We start from the raw sequence: 15,873 nt of genomic DNA, 5'->3' as shown, positions 1-15,873 counted from the left end.
GGGGGGTGGGGGTCCTGGGGTGCTATAGCATCAGCGGGACCTGCCAGATGAGCAGGGTGCTGTCGGCATCGCTGCCCCGGCGCGGTGACTCGGTGTTGAAGTTGCGGTAGCCCCGACCCCCCGAAATGATGGCCACCGAGGAGATCTCCTTGCGTGGGGTGTCACGGGCGCAGGGTCGGCTCCGCACCCAGACATCGGGGTCGTCAGCCATCTCGTAGATGGAGCCGTCCTCCTCGGTGTGCGCCGGCGAGTCTCCGACCGGCGCTTCCCGCACCGACAGCAGCTGCCCAGGGAGGTGGGAGGTGGATCGAAGGCGATACTGTAATAAAATCCCTTTTTTTCTCATTTCCCGAGGTGGGGGCCCATCCAGTTCAGGTGGTTTCTCTTCCTGACCTTCCTCTTCCTCCTCCTGGTCACCTTTCAGCACATCAGGAGCCAGGGTGCTCAGCGCAACCGCCAAAAACTCCACAGGGCCACCGTGCCCATTGAGGGACACCATGCCTTTTCCTGCCAAAAAAAAAAATAAGTGGCTTTGCTAAAAGCGAGCCCCAAAATAAGGTTGCATCCACGTAGGGATGGGTTTTTTTTGGTTGCTCACCTGTGATTTTGGGGATGCCCTCCAGGCGGGGCACAGGCAGCAGCACGATGATGCCCTGGTCAGTGCCCACCCAGAGCGAACCCTGGCAGATGAGGAGGCTGGTGACACGGACATGTTTTTGACCTGCAAAAAAAAAAAAAAAAAAAGAAAAAGAGGGTGAGGGATGATTTTGCATCAATATCTTCCCAGATAACCCACCACCAGTGCATTTTTCATGGGGAACACACTTCAGAGCTCGCCCCAAAACCAAGCAGCATCTTCGCACGAAGGTTTCCGTGCCAGAGAGAGCGCTACAAATATAAATAAATAAAAAGAAGAGGGGGGGGGAAGTAGTGAGACTTCTAATGGCAAATGAATATTTTATCGCCGGGACTTAGCGCTGCACGGCGTCGGACTCAGCGAAGCAATATATCTGCGGAGATACAACTCTGGTTTCTCCGGGAGGACTTTATTAATGACCTGTCGAGTTAAAAAGGATGAGGGAGCGCAAGTTCAAAAACGCATTAATACCCAACGCTCACTCGCCCAGGAAGAAAAGGAAGTGATAAATATTTTAACATGCCCTAAGAAATAAAAAAAAAGAAAAAGTGACTTACATGAGTATCGTGCTTATAACTAATTACGCAATTATGTTGCTTGGTAGCTGGAACAAGGGGGGAGACAACCTGGCAAACCCAGGGTGGATAAGAGCTGGATGGGTGGATGCGGCTGGGAGATGGTGCTGGGAAAAAAGGGGGTGCACGGGGCAGTGACAGTGGGGTGCAGGCATGGATGAATGCATGGGTGCAAGGACGCACGCATAGCGATGAGGATAGGCACAGGGATGGGGTGCAAAGATGCATGAATGGGGATGCACATGGGTGCAAGGGTGCACACGCATGTGTAAGCACGGGGTGCACGGATGGGATGCATAAAGCAAAGCAGCACATCTATGGGGTGATGCCCCGGTTTGCCCATTAATCACAATGAAGAGCCAGAGGGAAAGGGGAGCTCACCCGGGAGGACGAAGGTGGTCCTGGTGGCGATGTTGATCTCCTGCAGATGCTCCAGCGTTTCGGTGTGGAAGAGGCGGATGGAGGAGCCCGAGGAAAAGGCCATCCAGACCCCGCTGCCCGCCTTGATCATGTGTGTGACACTGGCCTCCGCATCCGGGTGGGCCTCGAAGGTTTGCTGCCAAAAGGGGAATTGCAGAAAGGAAATCAAAGGGTTGCTCCCTAAAGTTGCCGCTAGCTCAGGCTCTCTCCAGGAGCTGCTTTAGGGCTGCAAAGCTGCACAGGGAGGGGACCAAAGTGACCCCGAGGTCTCATCCCTCCTCACCAGCTCCAGTCTGGGCAGAGGACACCAAAACCAACCCATCACCAAACCCCTCTTGGGTTGGCTTTTTTTGGATAACACAGCCTTTCCCACCCCTCCAGGTTTTTTTTCTTTAAGATTCATTTACTAGACTAGATACATCTGCAAAATCCATCCCAAGTTGGGACGAGACTTTCCTGCTTCTCTTCTACCCTAAAAATCAGCAATCAAAGGCTCAGCCCCCCTGCAAGAGCTTATTTGGGGATCACAGGCTGGTCCATCTGCTTCCCAAGCTCCCTGCTGGAGTATCTTCCTATCAGACACAGGATGCAAACTGCAGGAAAAACACCTTTTTGCACCAAAAAAAAAAAAAAAAAAGAGGGGGTGTTGATCCCCTTCCCAAAGAGGACCAGCATAGAGCATCCCCCCCAAAAGTTGTACAAAATGGGGGCAGATAGAGACTTTTAGGTGATCTCCCCCTTGTTCCCCACCCCACACGGGGTTTATTCCCAAGTCCCTGGTCCCATCCAGGCAGACCCAGGACCATCAAACACGATTTATACCATTCCCCAGCATCCCGTCTCCCCCCCCGCCACTACTTTTTTCCTCCCCCATCACTTTTCTTCTGCAAAAATTCCCACCCGGCTCCTGTCATAAATAAAATCGGAGATGGAAAACGAATCCAGTCCCTGATGCATTATTCATCCCCGGCACCGCCGTTAGGCTGGATTTACGACAGCTAATACATGCAAACTAAGTTTGGGCACTAAATGTGAAAATTAAAGGTGGGAGAAAGGTGTTTGTTTGGTGTTTTTTTTTAAAAAAAACAGGAACTATTCAGCATTCCCTGTTTATGCAGCTGCAGGAGATGTCTCTGCATCTTCCTTCTGTGACCTGGTATCAGGGGGAAGGGTCCCAAAAGTGATGAATGCCAGCAAAAAGCAGCAATAAAAGGTTTTTTGGGGCATTGCACAGCTAGGAATGTGCCTGTGCATGTGCACCTTTTGGGGTTCAAACCAGCGTGACCCCCCCAAAGCCAACGCTGTGGCCCTGCTGTGGACGCAGTGCAGGGGTCCCGGTGATGCTCCTTACCTGGGTGCAGAGGCTGGTGGCATCGAGGACAGTGACCTGGTTGGCACAGCTGGCCCAGAGGGTCTCATCCAGCGTCAGGAGAGCTCGCACAGGGCCGGTACCCACGGCCAGACGCGTGGGCTGCTCCGCCAGGTCCCACAGCCCCCCTAGAGCAGAGATGCCAGGATGGAGGGGAGGGGCAAAAAGGTGCTCAGCAAAAAGAAAAAGCATCTTTTGATGCAGCTGGAGCCACCCTAAAATGGTTGCTGGGGTCAGCTGCAAAGCCCTCGTGTCCCCAGGATGCCTCCAAGCACCTTAACGCCACAATCAACAGAATGGGGGAAGGACACAGCCCCAACTTCAACCCCCCCAAAGCCCCTTTGCCCCCGTACAAACAACTTTATAGCAGCAGACATCTGGCCACCTGCAACGCTCGGGTATGATCCTTGCTGCAAAAGCCAAAAACTCTTTTTTTTTTTTTTTTTTTTTTTTTTTTTAATTTATTTGCTCTTGAAGCCACGCTCCAGAGCTGATTCATCCAGGGCCGATCTGGAGTATGTCTGTGAACAGCATCCAATCTGGATTTGGATGAATTCACCACCAGCAGTGGCTGAGCAACTTCAATAGATAATTGCTCTCCTTTTCTTATTTCCAATGCATTTTTTAAAAAAAATAAAACCATAGGATCAGAGGGATAAAAGAGCCCTTTGGGCGCTCGGACCTCTGCTCCCATCAGCAGGAGTTTGCAACCGAGCTGCCTTTCAGCAAATCCCAATTTTCACGTTAAAGCGAGCTATTTTGGGAAAGCTTTCTCCTTCTAAAAAGATGGGGATAAGATTAAAAACCCCACCCTGCAGTCCTGCCAGCAGCTTGCTGCCTTCAACATGCATTTATGCAATGGAGATTAAACTAAAGCCACTTTATTAAATAGTTTGCACGGTTCCCATAAGGTGGGAAAGGGGATACGCAGTACCCCAAAATGCAATTTAAGTGGCGCCAGGTTGACTTGGGTGCTGCTCGCTGCAGGGTATCTCAGAGCAAATAAAGGGTTTTGTCCAAAAATAGGCCAATGGAACACATTATTTGAGGCTCTTTCCTACCCTCTAGCGATGAAGCAAAGGTATTTAACAGCCCAGGCGAGGAGTCCCCGGGGGAGGAAGGCTCTCAGCAAGCTGCAGCCTTGGCCTGAGCTGGAGCCAAGGAAAATAAACCCCAAACCAAGGTAATAAATGAGAGGGCTTTTGCATGGATGAAGTTTGCAGGGGGACAGCTCAGTTTATAGTTCCAAAAAGGTGGGGGTATTGAAGGCAAAAGCTCCAAGTCCTTGTGCATCCTGGCAGTGGACTCTTCCTGTAGCCCCTGAGCACAATCACCCTCCAAGCAAATCCTTTGCTGCAGCACCAACCCCTCACCAGGACTGTTTTCCACATATTTTCCCCCAAACCTCTTGCATTCATCCTAGCAATGTAAATTTATTTTTTTTTACCCTTGGCCTGCAAGGGAGGGATGAAATAATGGGGGGAAAAAAAATGAAAAAGAGTGCTTTTATCACCATTTTATCAGCCAGCACGTCTTGCTAGTGTGAAAAACCACCTGTTCCATGTTTTTTAGGGTGAACCACCAAAAAGCCTGTCCGAAAGCACGCGCGGGGTGCCCTCACCATTGGTCCTGGGGTAGGCAGCCACGGTCCCATCCTGCAACCCCGCAAACAGGTACTCAGGGCTGTGCCTCAAGCAGAGGACAGGCTGCATGCCCGGGCTTTTGCAGGTCAGCAAGCACTGTGTCCCCGTGTCCACGCTGCCGTAGACCGCGATGCTGGGGAGGGAACAGGGAGGGGGAGATGCAGGAGATTGTGCCGGGGCTCGAGGTTTGGTGCTGGTGGCTGCACCGAGGGAGGGATGCAGAAGATGAGGGCTCACCTGCCATCTCGTAAGCCCAAGCACACGGTGGGATGTGGGGATGCAGGCTGCTGTTCGGTGGTCGGTCGGGGCTCCTGGGTGCCTGCCAGTTCCCCCTCGCCCACCTCGGGGATGTACTCCATGCACAGCACCGGCGAAGACACCGGGAACGATTTCACCGTCCGCGGCGTGGCACGGTTGAGGGAGAAAATCTCCACTTGCCCCCCTGCGCCTTCCTGCCCCCCCCCAACCTGTGGGGACCAGAAAATGGGTCTTAGCACCAGCCACGAGCACTGGAGAGGGGGTTTGGAGCCAGCGTGACCCAAACTCGGCAGTTTTTGCCCCGTTTTGGAGCTGTTTTGCTCACCCAGAGATAGCCCTGTGGCAGCGAGGTGCTGACGGCGGAGAAGCCCAGCAGCGAGGACTGCACGGGGTTGTGCACTGCAGCGCCGAGCTGGGAGAGAGACGGGGGTACTGGGGGGTCCACAACACCCCCAAATTACCCCAATGCATGCAAGGTATTGCTGCACACCCCCAAAATAAGGATCCAGCCACAGCCCAGCCTGGTTTTGCAGTTTTCCAGGGTGAATTGCAACAATTTCTGCAACCAGCTTGGCCATCGCACCCAGTTCATCCACCATGGGATTTCTGCCTTTATTCCCCAAAATGATGGATGAAAAGGGGAAGGAGGTACTGAGGGGGCTGAAGAGGTTAGCTGTCACCCTTACCTGCAGATCAAGGGCCTTGGAGGAGAAGGCAGGCATGTGGCAGGAGAGGATGGGGCACCAGAAGGGAGCTTTGCTCTTCTTATCTTCGTCAGGACAGAGCCAGCCCGGCTGGTTCTCCTCCCCTGCGGTGAGCAGAGGCGATCGAGGATGGCCAAGACACCCCCCTGCATCCCTCCCCTCCCCAATGGAACCCCAAAATTAGTAATTTGAAGTGCAGGGCTCTTATCTCCAACCCCAAACCACCATCATCTGGTGACCTGGGGCACAACTCTCTCCCTTCTTCTAAACTACTGCACCCCACCGCAGCGTGCAGCCAAGCAACCGCCTCGAGCAGAGGCAAAAAGAGCCCCAATAAACCAGATAAGTTTATATATAAAGGGGGAAAGAAGGTACACCCTAATGTGTTTCTTCACATTAGGCTTTAATGTGTTTTTATTTCTAACTCATGGATACAGGATTATCCCCCTAGGCATCCCAGATTTTAAAAAAGCCACATAAACTGTTAAAAACAAGAGAATCAGAAATTGTTCTAGCCCGGGGGGATCCAAGCACTCAAATAGGATTGCAAATGATTTTTTTTTCTTCCATTAAACTTTTTTTTTTTCCTGCAGTGGCTGGTGGAGTTAAATAGGAACAGGGAAGCAGCAGGAGAGATGGCTCCTCCCTTGCTTATTCATCCAATTTCACAGAAAACGGGTCAGCTCCAACACCATCAGCACGGGAGCCAACAGAAATCCATCACCACACAATGCCAACCTGGAGATGCCACCCAAGAGCACCAAAACGCAAAGCATTTTGAGCCAGAACTCCTGATTCCCATAATTTCCAATGTGAAACCCCCCAAAATGTTCTCCATCGTCTTGCTCTGAATTTCTGCTCCATTTCATATCAGGATGCTCAGAGCAATGCAACACCCCACCCCCTCACTCCCAATTTTGACTTTTCAAAGCAAGGGTGATGGCAAGCAACAAGTGACGGGGCTACTCACGCAGTCCTATCTTGGCCAAGTGCAGGCGGTTCACCCAGGAGATCTTGCTCAGGGGGTTTGGAGTGATGAAGACCACCATGACGCTGATGGGGCGGCCAGACCTGTGTAGGGAAAGAATCACCAGGTTGGTCTTTAGCCTCCTCCTCCCCGGGGCGGGAAGAACCCACCCGCGATCCACAAACTCACTTGTCTGGCTTCCCGGGCAGCAGGAGACGGAGGCGGCACTTGTTGGCGGAGTGGATCTCCTCCTCCTTTACCTTCATCATTCTCTGCAGGGCCAAGCACCAGTCCTGAGCCACCGTCATATTCAAGTTCTGGGGGAAAAGTCAGAAATCATGGAAGCGCCTCCAAAACAAGCCTGAATCATCCCCAAATTTCATCTGTGAGGCGCACAAGGATGAGATGTCCACCTGTCCCTGAGGAACCGCACGGTTATTGCAAAGCACCTAAGCTTGGTTCTACCCAAATCCCGAGTTTGGCCATGCTTTGCCCCGTAGATACCTGGTAGGTGCCATGCAAGGTGCTGATGAGAAGGGTGATCTGCTCCACCACCGCCAGGTCCTTCTGCAGGTCCTGCAGCTCCTGGAAGAGCCGCGGTGGCCCCAGGTAGACTTTATCTTGAGTAGGGAAATGGAGAAGTGAGGTCAGTGGAGAGTGCCCCATCCAACCCCACCAAAACCAGCCCAACACCGGATCAAAGGATGGGTGCTCACTGTGCGAAGCCTGCCCGGACGGCGCGTGCTTCTTGGCACCAGCATTGTGGATGACAATGTTGTCCTTGTCATAGGCGCCGCTCTCCTGCCCCACCTCCACCACCTGCACCTGCGGGAGGGCCGTGCTCCACTTCAGCACGTATTTGGGACCCAGGGGCACCAGGCTGCTAATTTCCAGCTGGCCTCTGCCGAGGGAGGATGCAAAAATATATATAAATAAATCAGCAGGCACCGTGGCTTGCCCTGCAAGCCCTTGCAAAATGCATTTTGCAAGTCAGGTCCCATCTGCAACCCCACACCATGCCTGCACCCCCAAACATGGGGCACACAACCACAGCAGACCACACTCAGCACCTACCCTGGGTTCACTGGCCTGGAAGAGGGGAAAAACAATTAATAAAGAGGTATTATGGAGAACTCAAGAAAGGTTTTTTCCATCTGCAGCATTAACCTCCACCAAGCCCTGAGGTCCCAGCAGGCTCCCAGACCCCACAGCACCAGGGGATGGAGGCATGCCAAAAATGGGAGGCAAAAAAACCCTAACCCAGGTGGGTTCTCCCTCTGAAACAAGGTGAGGTGGTTTCAAAGGTCCTTGGGTTAGAGACAGAAAAACCCACTAAGCCCAATAACTGAGGTGGGGAAGGGGGGAGATCGCTACGTCAGCACTTTGCAAAGTGATATTGGGGTCTGGGGCCATCAGCACGTACTTGAAGTTGATGTTGGCGCAGACCAGCATGTCATTGAGCAGGAAAACCTTCCGTTCCTTCGACTTGATGAGCTGCCCCCGGTCGCCATACACTGTCTCTGTCAGCGTCTCACAGAGCAGGAGCTGCTGCTGCCCCGAGCTCAGCAGCTGCAAAGGGGATGGAGCAGGAGAGGGGCTCAGCCTAGGGGCTCTCACAAGCCTCCTGCCCCAAAATCTGGGTTCCTTTTCCCTTATTGCAAGGGTTTTCCTCTGACCAGCCCCAAGTTCTCCAGACATGCAACATGCTTTGAGGCTGCACAATGAAAAAATCCTTTGCACCCTGTATGTCCAACCGCCAAGAGAGTAGAGCCCTGGAAGACCAACATGGCCCCTTCACAGCCCCTTTTGGGTCTCTCTTCATCCCCCGGCCCTAAATCCTGATCCCAGGGCTGAGGCTGGCGGGTGCCCCGCTGCAGTTTTTGCCACCACGGCCATCCCCAGCCCAGGATGTGTCGCAAGAGCTTCATTTAAGGTTGTTTTTTTTCCACCAACGGTTGCAAAATCAGACACATGAGACAAAGCAGCTCGTCCTTGCTTTTGCCTGAAGGGGAATTTCCCTGTGTCAGCCTCCAGCTTTGTTTTCACTCAACATCCTTTCAGAGAAAAAAGGGATCCTGGCTTCTTGAAACCCTCGATGCGGAGGAGGAAGGTGGAAGATGCAGAGCTCAACCACCAGCTCCAAAACCCACCCATCATGAGGATGAGGAGGTGAGACTGAAGGACGCACCTTGTTGAGGCTGCTGCGGTCACTGATGCTCTTGCTGAGCTGCTGGATTTCAGCCACTTGGTCGGCCAAGCGCTTCTGCTCATTGAGCTTCTCCGCCAATGTCTCCAGCTCAGTGAGGGCCAGCTGGAGGGACAGGCGGTCCGCGTGGCCCTTGGGGGTATTTTTCAGCATGTCCTGGGGTGGCAGAAGGGATGGGAGGCAAAAATCACCCCAGGAAAATCAGCCCTGTTGGGGACGCTACAATTGGAAGTGCTTTCAGCACCTCCAAAATCAAAGCTTGGAGGATGATCCTTGGGATAGTCCCCAAAGCTGCAACCAAGCTGCTAACCCAGAAACGTGTCCCCTGCTAAACCCTTTCCTGCAGCACCCCAGCTGCAAAAAATAAGGTGCGAAGGTGGCTACAGGTACCCCTTGCCCCTACCTGCAGGAGCAGGATGAACTGAGGGAACCTCTGTATGGGCTTCACCATCAGCCCATAGAGTGTGACCCGGTCGGCACTGGCCATCTGCCTCTTCTGCAAAGGGAAGAGGGAAAAAAAAAAAAAAAAAAAAAAAAAAAAAAAAAAGAGGAGTTTTCACCCATAGTGGTGACCAGCAGTACCACGTGCCTGTGTTTGGGTCCTTCTGACCTTGAGGAAGTCGAGGAAGGCGGGTTTGGTGAGACAAGCCTTCTTGATGAGGGACATGGCAGTGGTGAAGTTGTTGACGTAGTCGCTGTAGACGTCCAGCACCATCGACTTGGAGAACTGGGGAGAGGGCAGGAGGATAGCCACAATGGTGTGGGGCTCCCCCAAAACAGAGAGGGGTCAGCAAAGCGTGGGGGTGCTTGTGTATTTCTGGAGTGATGCTGAGGATGCTGGTGGTACCCCAGGTTGGGGCTGCACCACTTAAATCCTCCAAACACCCCCCTTATCATCAAGAGGGGTTCAGGGGGAAGTTTGTCAGTGATCCCCTGACTTTTCCTCCTACCGAGGCCACGAAGAGGTCCCCGATCTTCTCTGCTGAGTCCCACTCAGCCACGCGGGAGGCGAGGGCAATCTGGAACATGGAGTGGCACTGCAGGATCTCCTTCAGGCGAAAAAACACCACCTGGCACTTCCTAGCACTCAGCACCTTCGGCTCCATCTCCATCAGCGGGTTCCTGTAATCCTGTGGGAGATGCTGGTGCATCAGCATCCCCATATCCCTGCACCCCACCCAGAAACACCCCACCCCACCCCCAAAAAAGGGGGTCCCCCACCTGCAGGATGCGTTTCAAGGAGTCCACGTAGCTCCGCTCACTCTGCACGATGGAGCCCAGGATGTGCCGCCGAACGACCTGTAACGATGCCAGGGCTCAGCCATGGTCCCCCTCGCTCCCAAATAATGGGATTGGGAGTGGGGGGGGGACAAGGCAGGCGTGGCAAGCTGCAGAAGTGCTGACATGGCAGCATCGCTTTCTGCTGACTGCCCTTTTTTCCCTGCTTGCTCAATCATGGGACCAAGGGGAAGCCATGCCCCTTCCTCCCAAACCCCCAAGCCACCCCACACCGACCTGCTGAGGGCTCAGTCCCTCAGGCATGGGGCCCAGCTCTGGTGGCGGGTGCTTCATGTCAGAGACAGTGACCTCCAAAAAACCCGTGTCCTCCTCCTCCGAGTCCCCTGCAGGAAAAGAAAAACAAAACCAAAAGCCAAAAAATCCCCAATTTTAGACACTATTGGGTCTAAAGAATAGCCCGTAGCCCCATCAGCTGCTTGGCTGAGGATGCATTCGGGTTTAGAGCTGCGACCAGAGATGGACCCCAGCGTCCTCCCAGCATCGTGTGTCCCTCCTGGAGCCCCAGCCACTGTCACCGGACACCAGCATGAGTCAGGCTACGAGCAGAGACCGAGCCAGCTCCCAGCAGGGAGGGGACAAAAAGGGTCCCCGTCCCCAAAAGCCACCCTGGTTGGGGGAAAATCCCCCTGTCCTCGCTCCCAAGGGTGGGCACAAGCAGGGAAAATGGGGAAAAAGGGAGGCAAAAGCAGACGCAGAAGAAAATGGGGAAGGAGAGAGGCGAGCACCCACCGGGCAGCGTGGCGATCCCTTACCCGAGGCCGAAGCAGCTGAGGAGGAGGAGGGTGAGCGAGCCAAGGCGGACTCGCAATGCAGGGACGGCCGCTTCTTCCACATGGCCGCAACGCCCCGCTACGGCCACCCCAGCCCCATCCCCGTCGCCTATAAACAGCCGGTAACAGGGAGGACCGGCCGGGCTGGAGGGGAGGGCGCTGGCAGCCGGGTGACCTTTTTCCTTCCCTAATTTTGGCAGAGAGGATCGCTGCCCTTGGCTGCCAGCTCTTCGAGCTCCTTCTCCCCATCTCCATGCACTGGGGACGGGATGCTCTGCAGCACCCTGGGGATGGGATGCCTTCAGGCACCCCTGGGAACCCTCAAAAGCATTTAAGCCACCACCCCTGCAAAGTTAAGCTGAGTCAGGGACATGCAGTGAGGCCAGGACACACACGCCAGATCCCCCGGGCAGCCCCGGCCGAGGCCGCCCGCCAGGATCCTACCTCCCCCGTGATGCTCCAGGGAGACCCTCGAGCTCCAGCGGGCAGGTGGCTGCTTTTCTGCCTCCACCGCCCTCCTCCTCCGCTCCCTATCCCCTACGTGACAGCAGGAGGGTTAGGAAAACACCCCAAAAATCGGTATTTCAGGGCAGGTCCTTCTCTGTGTCCAAGGGGAGCAACCCATTGGTGCTGGCATGGTGGGGTCAGTGTCCTGATCCCAAAAGGACGTGGGTGCTTGGAGCAAGGAGCAAGCTGAACTGATGGAGCTTGCACAGGGATGCAAAGAGGTTGGGGGGGGGGAGAGGGGTGGGGGAACAAACCCAACGTAAAATGCAGAAAAGAAATCAGAAAAAGGAAAAGCTGAAAGCCATAAGGATTTCTTTAAAGAGGCCCTCAAAAAGACTTTTTTTTTTTCCCCTCTCAAAAGCAAGGTGGGGTTTTCCCCACTTACCTGGCACTTCTTTCCGGTGTAGGAATGTCACCTTCCTCATCACCGCGATCTTGGTCTTCTCCAAACCATCCTTGGTGCCGCTTTTGGCCGCTTTCATCAGCTGCGTCATCTGGGCAGGGGGACAAGAGGGACCGGGAGGCTCGAGGCAGCACCAGGACCCCATTTTGGGTCCGGATACAGCAGTGCCATCCCTTTGGGGTCATGCCCTCCGAGCATCATCCCCATTTTCTCACGCAGCCCAACGGGGAGGAAGAGGAGACATGTGGCTGAGGAAGAAGGATGCTCCAGCATCTCTCCTTCCTCTGCAGGGACACGGCCATGGGCAAGCAGGTGCGGGCAAAGCAGGAGCATGCAGCAAAAGCAGATGAGGGAGCAAAGGGAGGTGCAAGTGCATCCATCCCCTCCTTGCATCAGGCCTTTACATGAGAGAGAGCAAAGGGTGGGGGGTGTTGGCCTTTCACACCTCAAACCGCAGCATTTTTAGCCCAAGCTGACATTGGCGCCACTTTCCCAGACCAAACTGGCCATAAATTGCCAACCTGGATGGTTTGGGGCTGGGAATGGCTTGGCACTAAGTTTCTACACCTCCCAAGAATCTCCTTCCCCACCTGATTTCCACCCTGTATCAGGGGAAAAACCTTCTCAGATCCATCTATCCCGCGGGCAACCTCGCTTCGTCCAAACGCCCCTTAAAAAAAACAAACACCCAAAAAGCAAATAGATCGGGCAGCTGAAGGACGGGGAGCTGCAAGACAGATGGACATGCAGCTTTGCGGTGCTTAACTCCATTATTTTTTTTTCTCTTCTGGGGATACAATGGGTTGAATTCAGCCTGGATAAAAACTCCAGGAGGGTTTTCTTCCCCTCCCTGGGAAATTCGGGGGAAAAGGGACAAGCGACGGAGGAGGGACAGTACCTTCCAATCGTACTTCTGCTTCAGCTCCTGCATGTCTCTCCCCCCAACTCTTAAAGCCAGGATGTCCCTCTTAGTCCTGGCGTATCTCTCCTTTAGTCTATTCAGGTCTGGAGAAAGCTGAGCCCAAAGCAAACCAGGCAGGAGGAGAAGGCAGAGGAGGCGAGAAAAGGCAGAGAAGAGATCCAGGTAAGCAGCCAAAAAAAAAAAAAAAAAAAAGAGGAGGAGAAATCATCCCAAAGCAGCACAGTACAGGTAGCATCTTCCCAAAAATCTGGCTTTGCTCGAGCAGGGAAGGGAGCAAGCACAGGGAAAGGCAGCAGCCATGCTCCAGCAATGCCGAAATGCAAAAGGAAAGGAGAAAATAAAAAAAGGGGAAGGAAGAAAAAAAAAACAAGAAAGAAATTAAACCCCCAAAGTTTCAGCCTGGCTTTGCGCTGGGTGACCCCAGGAACCGCAGCATCCTCTCCTTCACCATCTGCAGGAGCAGCTGAGCTTGATGCTCCGGTGCCTTTACACAAGTAAACTCAGGGGAAAAAAAAAAAAAAAAGGAAATAATAATAATAAAAACATAAATTCAACCATTACCTTGGGCTGGAAGGATGCCCGCTGCTTGGCCGGCTCGGCCTCTGGCTTGGTTTCCTCGCCTGAATCCTCACTGTAGCTCTCAAACTCGCTGGAGCTCCAGCCCAAATCCTCGCCTGCCCGCGGCCCCTCGCCACGCTGCACCTCCTCGTAGATCAGGCTGTGCTCCGTGCCCGGGCCTAGCAAACAAAAACCAGCTCCTTTTCCTCCCTGAAAGGCAATTTCCCTGCCCCAGGGACCCACAGGAGAAGCCCCAAATCCTCAGGGTCTTGCAACCCCTCTGGGAACACATCTGTCTTCATCTCTCCCAGATCCCAGGGGTTTTTCCCCCTTTGCATCCTCTCCTAGGATGAGCGTCTCCTTCCCAGAGCGTGCCTCAGTTTGCCCTGGTGGAAAATGGGCTCATGGTCCCTGGGGAAGCAGGGAGGAGGGGCAAGGTCTGTCCCTACCGTCCTGCTCAGCATCGAGGGTTTCACAGGGGACATCGTCATAGATCACATCATCCTCCACCGCCGGGAACTCGAAGCGCTCACCTTTGTGTGGGACAAAAAACCCCCCCCAGGGACTCACAGGTCAGCACCCGAGGATCAAGCCAGGATGGAGAAATCCTTCCCAACCCTTGGCAGGGATTTTTTTTTTTTCTGGCATTCTAACCCACCTTGGTGGCTGCTTTTCCTCTTCCAGGTCTGGGCACCGATGTGGGGGTCTCCACCAGCCTCCCCATTGCTCACCCCCACTGGCAGCCTGCAGGGAAGGGGGTCAAAGAGCACCCCAGGGTGCAAACCCCACAGGACTTGGTGCAAATCCCTCAGGATTGGGTGCACCCAAGCCCCTCACCTCCTAGCACCCCCAGTTCCTATTACCTGGGTTCACAAGCACAAGCCTGTATTTGTGCCCCTTACCCCATCACATCTCTGCTCTTCATGGATTTGGGGGGTCCTGGGTTTTAGGGTCACGATAGCTCTTTTAAGTGGGTCCAGGCAACCCACACAGGGATGATGCTAAAGACTCAAAAATGGCTTTTTTTTATCCTCAAGTCTGCATGCTGCTGCAGGGCAAGAGGATGCGCCAGCATCAGGGAGCACGGGGAGAGGGTCCCCAACCCTGGTGGGGGTCCTGCCCCTCTCACTGCACCCTGTGCATGCTCTGCTGGGGGGCACAAGCCCTCCCTGCAGCCAAATTTGCATCTTTTCCCCCCAAATCTGCAGCTGGGGTGAACACCAGCCCCTTTCAAATACCCATCTCAGGGGATTTGTCCCTCATCTGGGGGGGGGGGGCTGGAGGAAGCCCCCACCACCCACTTAATCGCAGACCCCGATGGCAGCCAAAGCCTCCACAGATCCCCAGGGCTGCACCCCAAAAGCTCAGGGCTCTGCTGCTTTCACAAGCAACCGGGAGAAGTTGGGGAAACTGAGGCACAGCACCAGGCTGCAACATGTCAAACAGGGGGGCGCAAACCCTCAAATTGTGCTTTCTCCTTCAAGTGACTCAAAACCCCCACAAAATCCCCCCCCCAACACCCCACATACCCTTCCTGGGTCTCCGGCACCAGCCCGTCTGTGGACAGAAAAAGCCAAAAGAAACAACGTTGGTGCCTGGACTTACAGTGGTGCCACGCTGGGCACCCAAAGAGGACACAGTGGGGACATCAGAGATACCGGGGACCCCCCGCCTGCGCTCCTCACCGACGCCGGAGCTGGCAGCACGCCGCCTGCGAGGGGGTGCCCGGAGGACAGCTTCACCGCCCGGCTCAGCCACCGAATCCTCTTCCTCTTCCTCCTCTTCCTCGCTGTCCTCAAAGTCAAAGGCTTCGCCGAGGTCCTCCTCCCCGTGGGGCAGGGCGCTGGGGGTCTCTGGGGGGAACAGAAACCCTGTCACTCAGTGTTCCCACCCTCGCGGTGCTGCTGTACCCCAGAGGGATGGAGGGATGCAGGGGAGGGGACAGAAGAGAGCATCCCCCCAAAAAAACTGCAAGATGCAAGAAGCCCTTCGTGTTTTCACAACCCCAAGAGGCTCCCATGGGGATGTGTGGGATGCCTCCAGGTGATGCACCCCCCTTGCTGCCCAAGGGTGGATGTCCTCGTCCATCCCTCCCCCCCCCCCCCAAAAAAATAAAAAACAAAACAGCTCGAGCAGATTGACAGTACCTACTGCAGGGTTGGGGGGCAGCTCAGATGAAGCCATGGCACGGGGGGTCTGGATGCTCCACCTGGGCCCTTCCCCAAGGCTTTCCTGCAGGAGAGAAGGAGAAATGGGTTCAGAGGGGGAGATCAGCCCCCCAAATCCATCCCCGGGAGAGGAGGCAATGTGAGGAGACCCCAGGTGTGATGGATCCAGCTCCAGCAAAACTTTGTGGGGGAGCAGAAAAGCTGCTCCCAGCTCCCAGTTTGGCATGGCAAATCCAGCTCGTGCACGGTAAATCCACCCTGTGCATGGCAAATCCAGCCCCTGCACGGTAAATCCAGCTCCAAGCATCAAGTCTGAAGGTCTCGGAGGGTGGGAAGCACCAAGCATCCTCCTTCGATCAATGGCTCATCCGCTCCAGTAACCAGAGACGCCCGGCACGACGCCCTGAAAGGTCGCCAAGAGGAAGAGGAAGGACAGAGCAGGGACACCCCCCACAGCCCCCCATACC

The 15,873-nt window shown here is 54.5% G+C and overlaps 1 protein-coding gene across 7 annotated transcripts in view; it reads right to left on the bottom strand.

The window, feature by feature from the left end:
* Positions 1-6: 6 nt before the first annotated feature.
* The window catches only part of ARHGEF10L (Rho guanine nucleotide exchange factor 10 like), a 21,209-nt gene continuing 5,342 nt past the window's right edge, over positions 7-15,873 (bottom strand). For 2 of the 7 annotated variants that reach the window (XM_026862781.1, XM_026862782.1), the window contains exons 2-28: positions 15,378-15,470; positions 14,924-15,100; positions 14,768-14,795; positions 13,897-14,031; positions 13,688-13,771; positions 13,242-13,417; positions 12,657-12,773; positions 11,741-11,849; positions 10,295-10,401; positions 10,001-10,078; positions 9,730-9,909; positions 9,390-9,506; positions 9,183-9,275; positions 8,762-8,935; positions 7,997-8,142; positions 7,290-7,474; positions 7,078-7,193; positions 6,763-6,890; positions 6,577-6,677; positions 5,589-5,710; positions 5,228-5,314; positions 4,882-5,111; positions 4,623-4,777; positions 2,984-3,129; positions 1,594-1,768; positions 599-721; positions 23-507 (exon numbers count right to left, since the gene is read on the bottom strand). In XM_026862781.1, the coding sequence (XP_026718582.1) occupies positions 23-507; positions 599-721; positions 1,594-1,768; positions 2,984-3,129; positions 4,623-4,777; positions 4,882-5,111; positions 5,228-5,314; positions 5,589-5,710; positions 6,577-6,677; positions 6,763-6,890; positions 7,078-7,193; positions 7,290-7,474; positions 7,997-8,142; positions 8,762-8,935; positions 9,183-9,275; positions 9,390-9,506; positions 9,730-9,909; positions 10,001-10,078; positions 10,295-10,401; positions 11,741-11,849; positions 12,657-12,773; positions 13,242-13,417; positions 13,688-13,771; positions 13,897-14,031; positions 14,768-14,795; positions 14,924-15,100; positions 15,378-15,422 (3,819 nt within the window). In that variant the 5' untranslated portion in view covers positions 15,423-15,470. Of the gene's footprint in view, positions 508-598; positions 722-1,593; positions 1,769-2,983; positions 3,130-4,622; positions 4,778-4,881; positions 5,112-5,227; positions 5,315-5,588; positions 5,711-6,576; positions 6,678-6,762; positions 6,891-7,077; positions 7,194-7,289; positions 7,475-7,996; positions 8,143-8,761; positions 8,936-9,182; positions 9,276-9,389; positions 9,507-9,729; positions 9,910-10,000; positions 10,079-10,294; positions 10,402-11,740; positions 11,850-12,348; positions 12,429-12,656; positions 12,774-13,241; positions 13,418-13,687; positions 13,772-13,896; positions 14,032-14,767; positions 14,796-14,923; positions 15,101-15,377; positions 15,471-15,873 lie in introns of those variants that run through there. The other 5 variants (XM_026862783.1, XM_026862784.1, XM_026862785.1 and 2 more) reach the window with 5 other exon arrangements.

Source organism: Athene cunicularia, assembly GCF_003259725.1.
Source record: "Athene cunicularia isolate RWA chromosome 21 unlocalized genomic scaffold, athCun1 chr21_part1, whole genome shotgun sequence".
NCBI lineage: Eukaryota > Metazoa > Chordata > Aves > Strigiformes > Strigidae > Athene > Athene cunicularia.
This window is presented reverse-complemented; position numbering and strand designations above follow the sequence as displayed.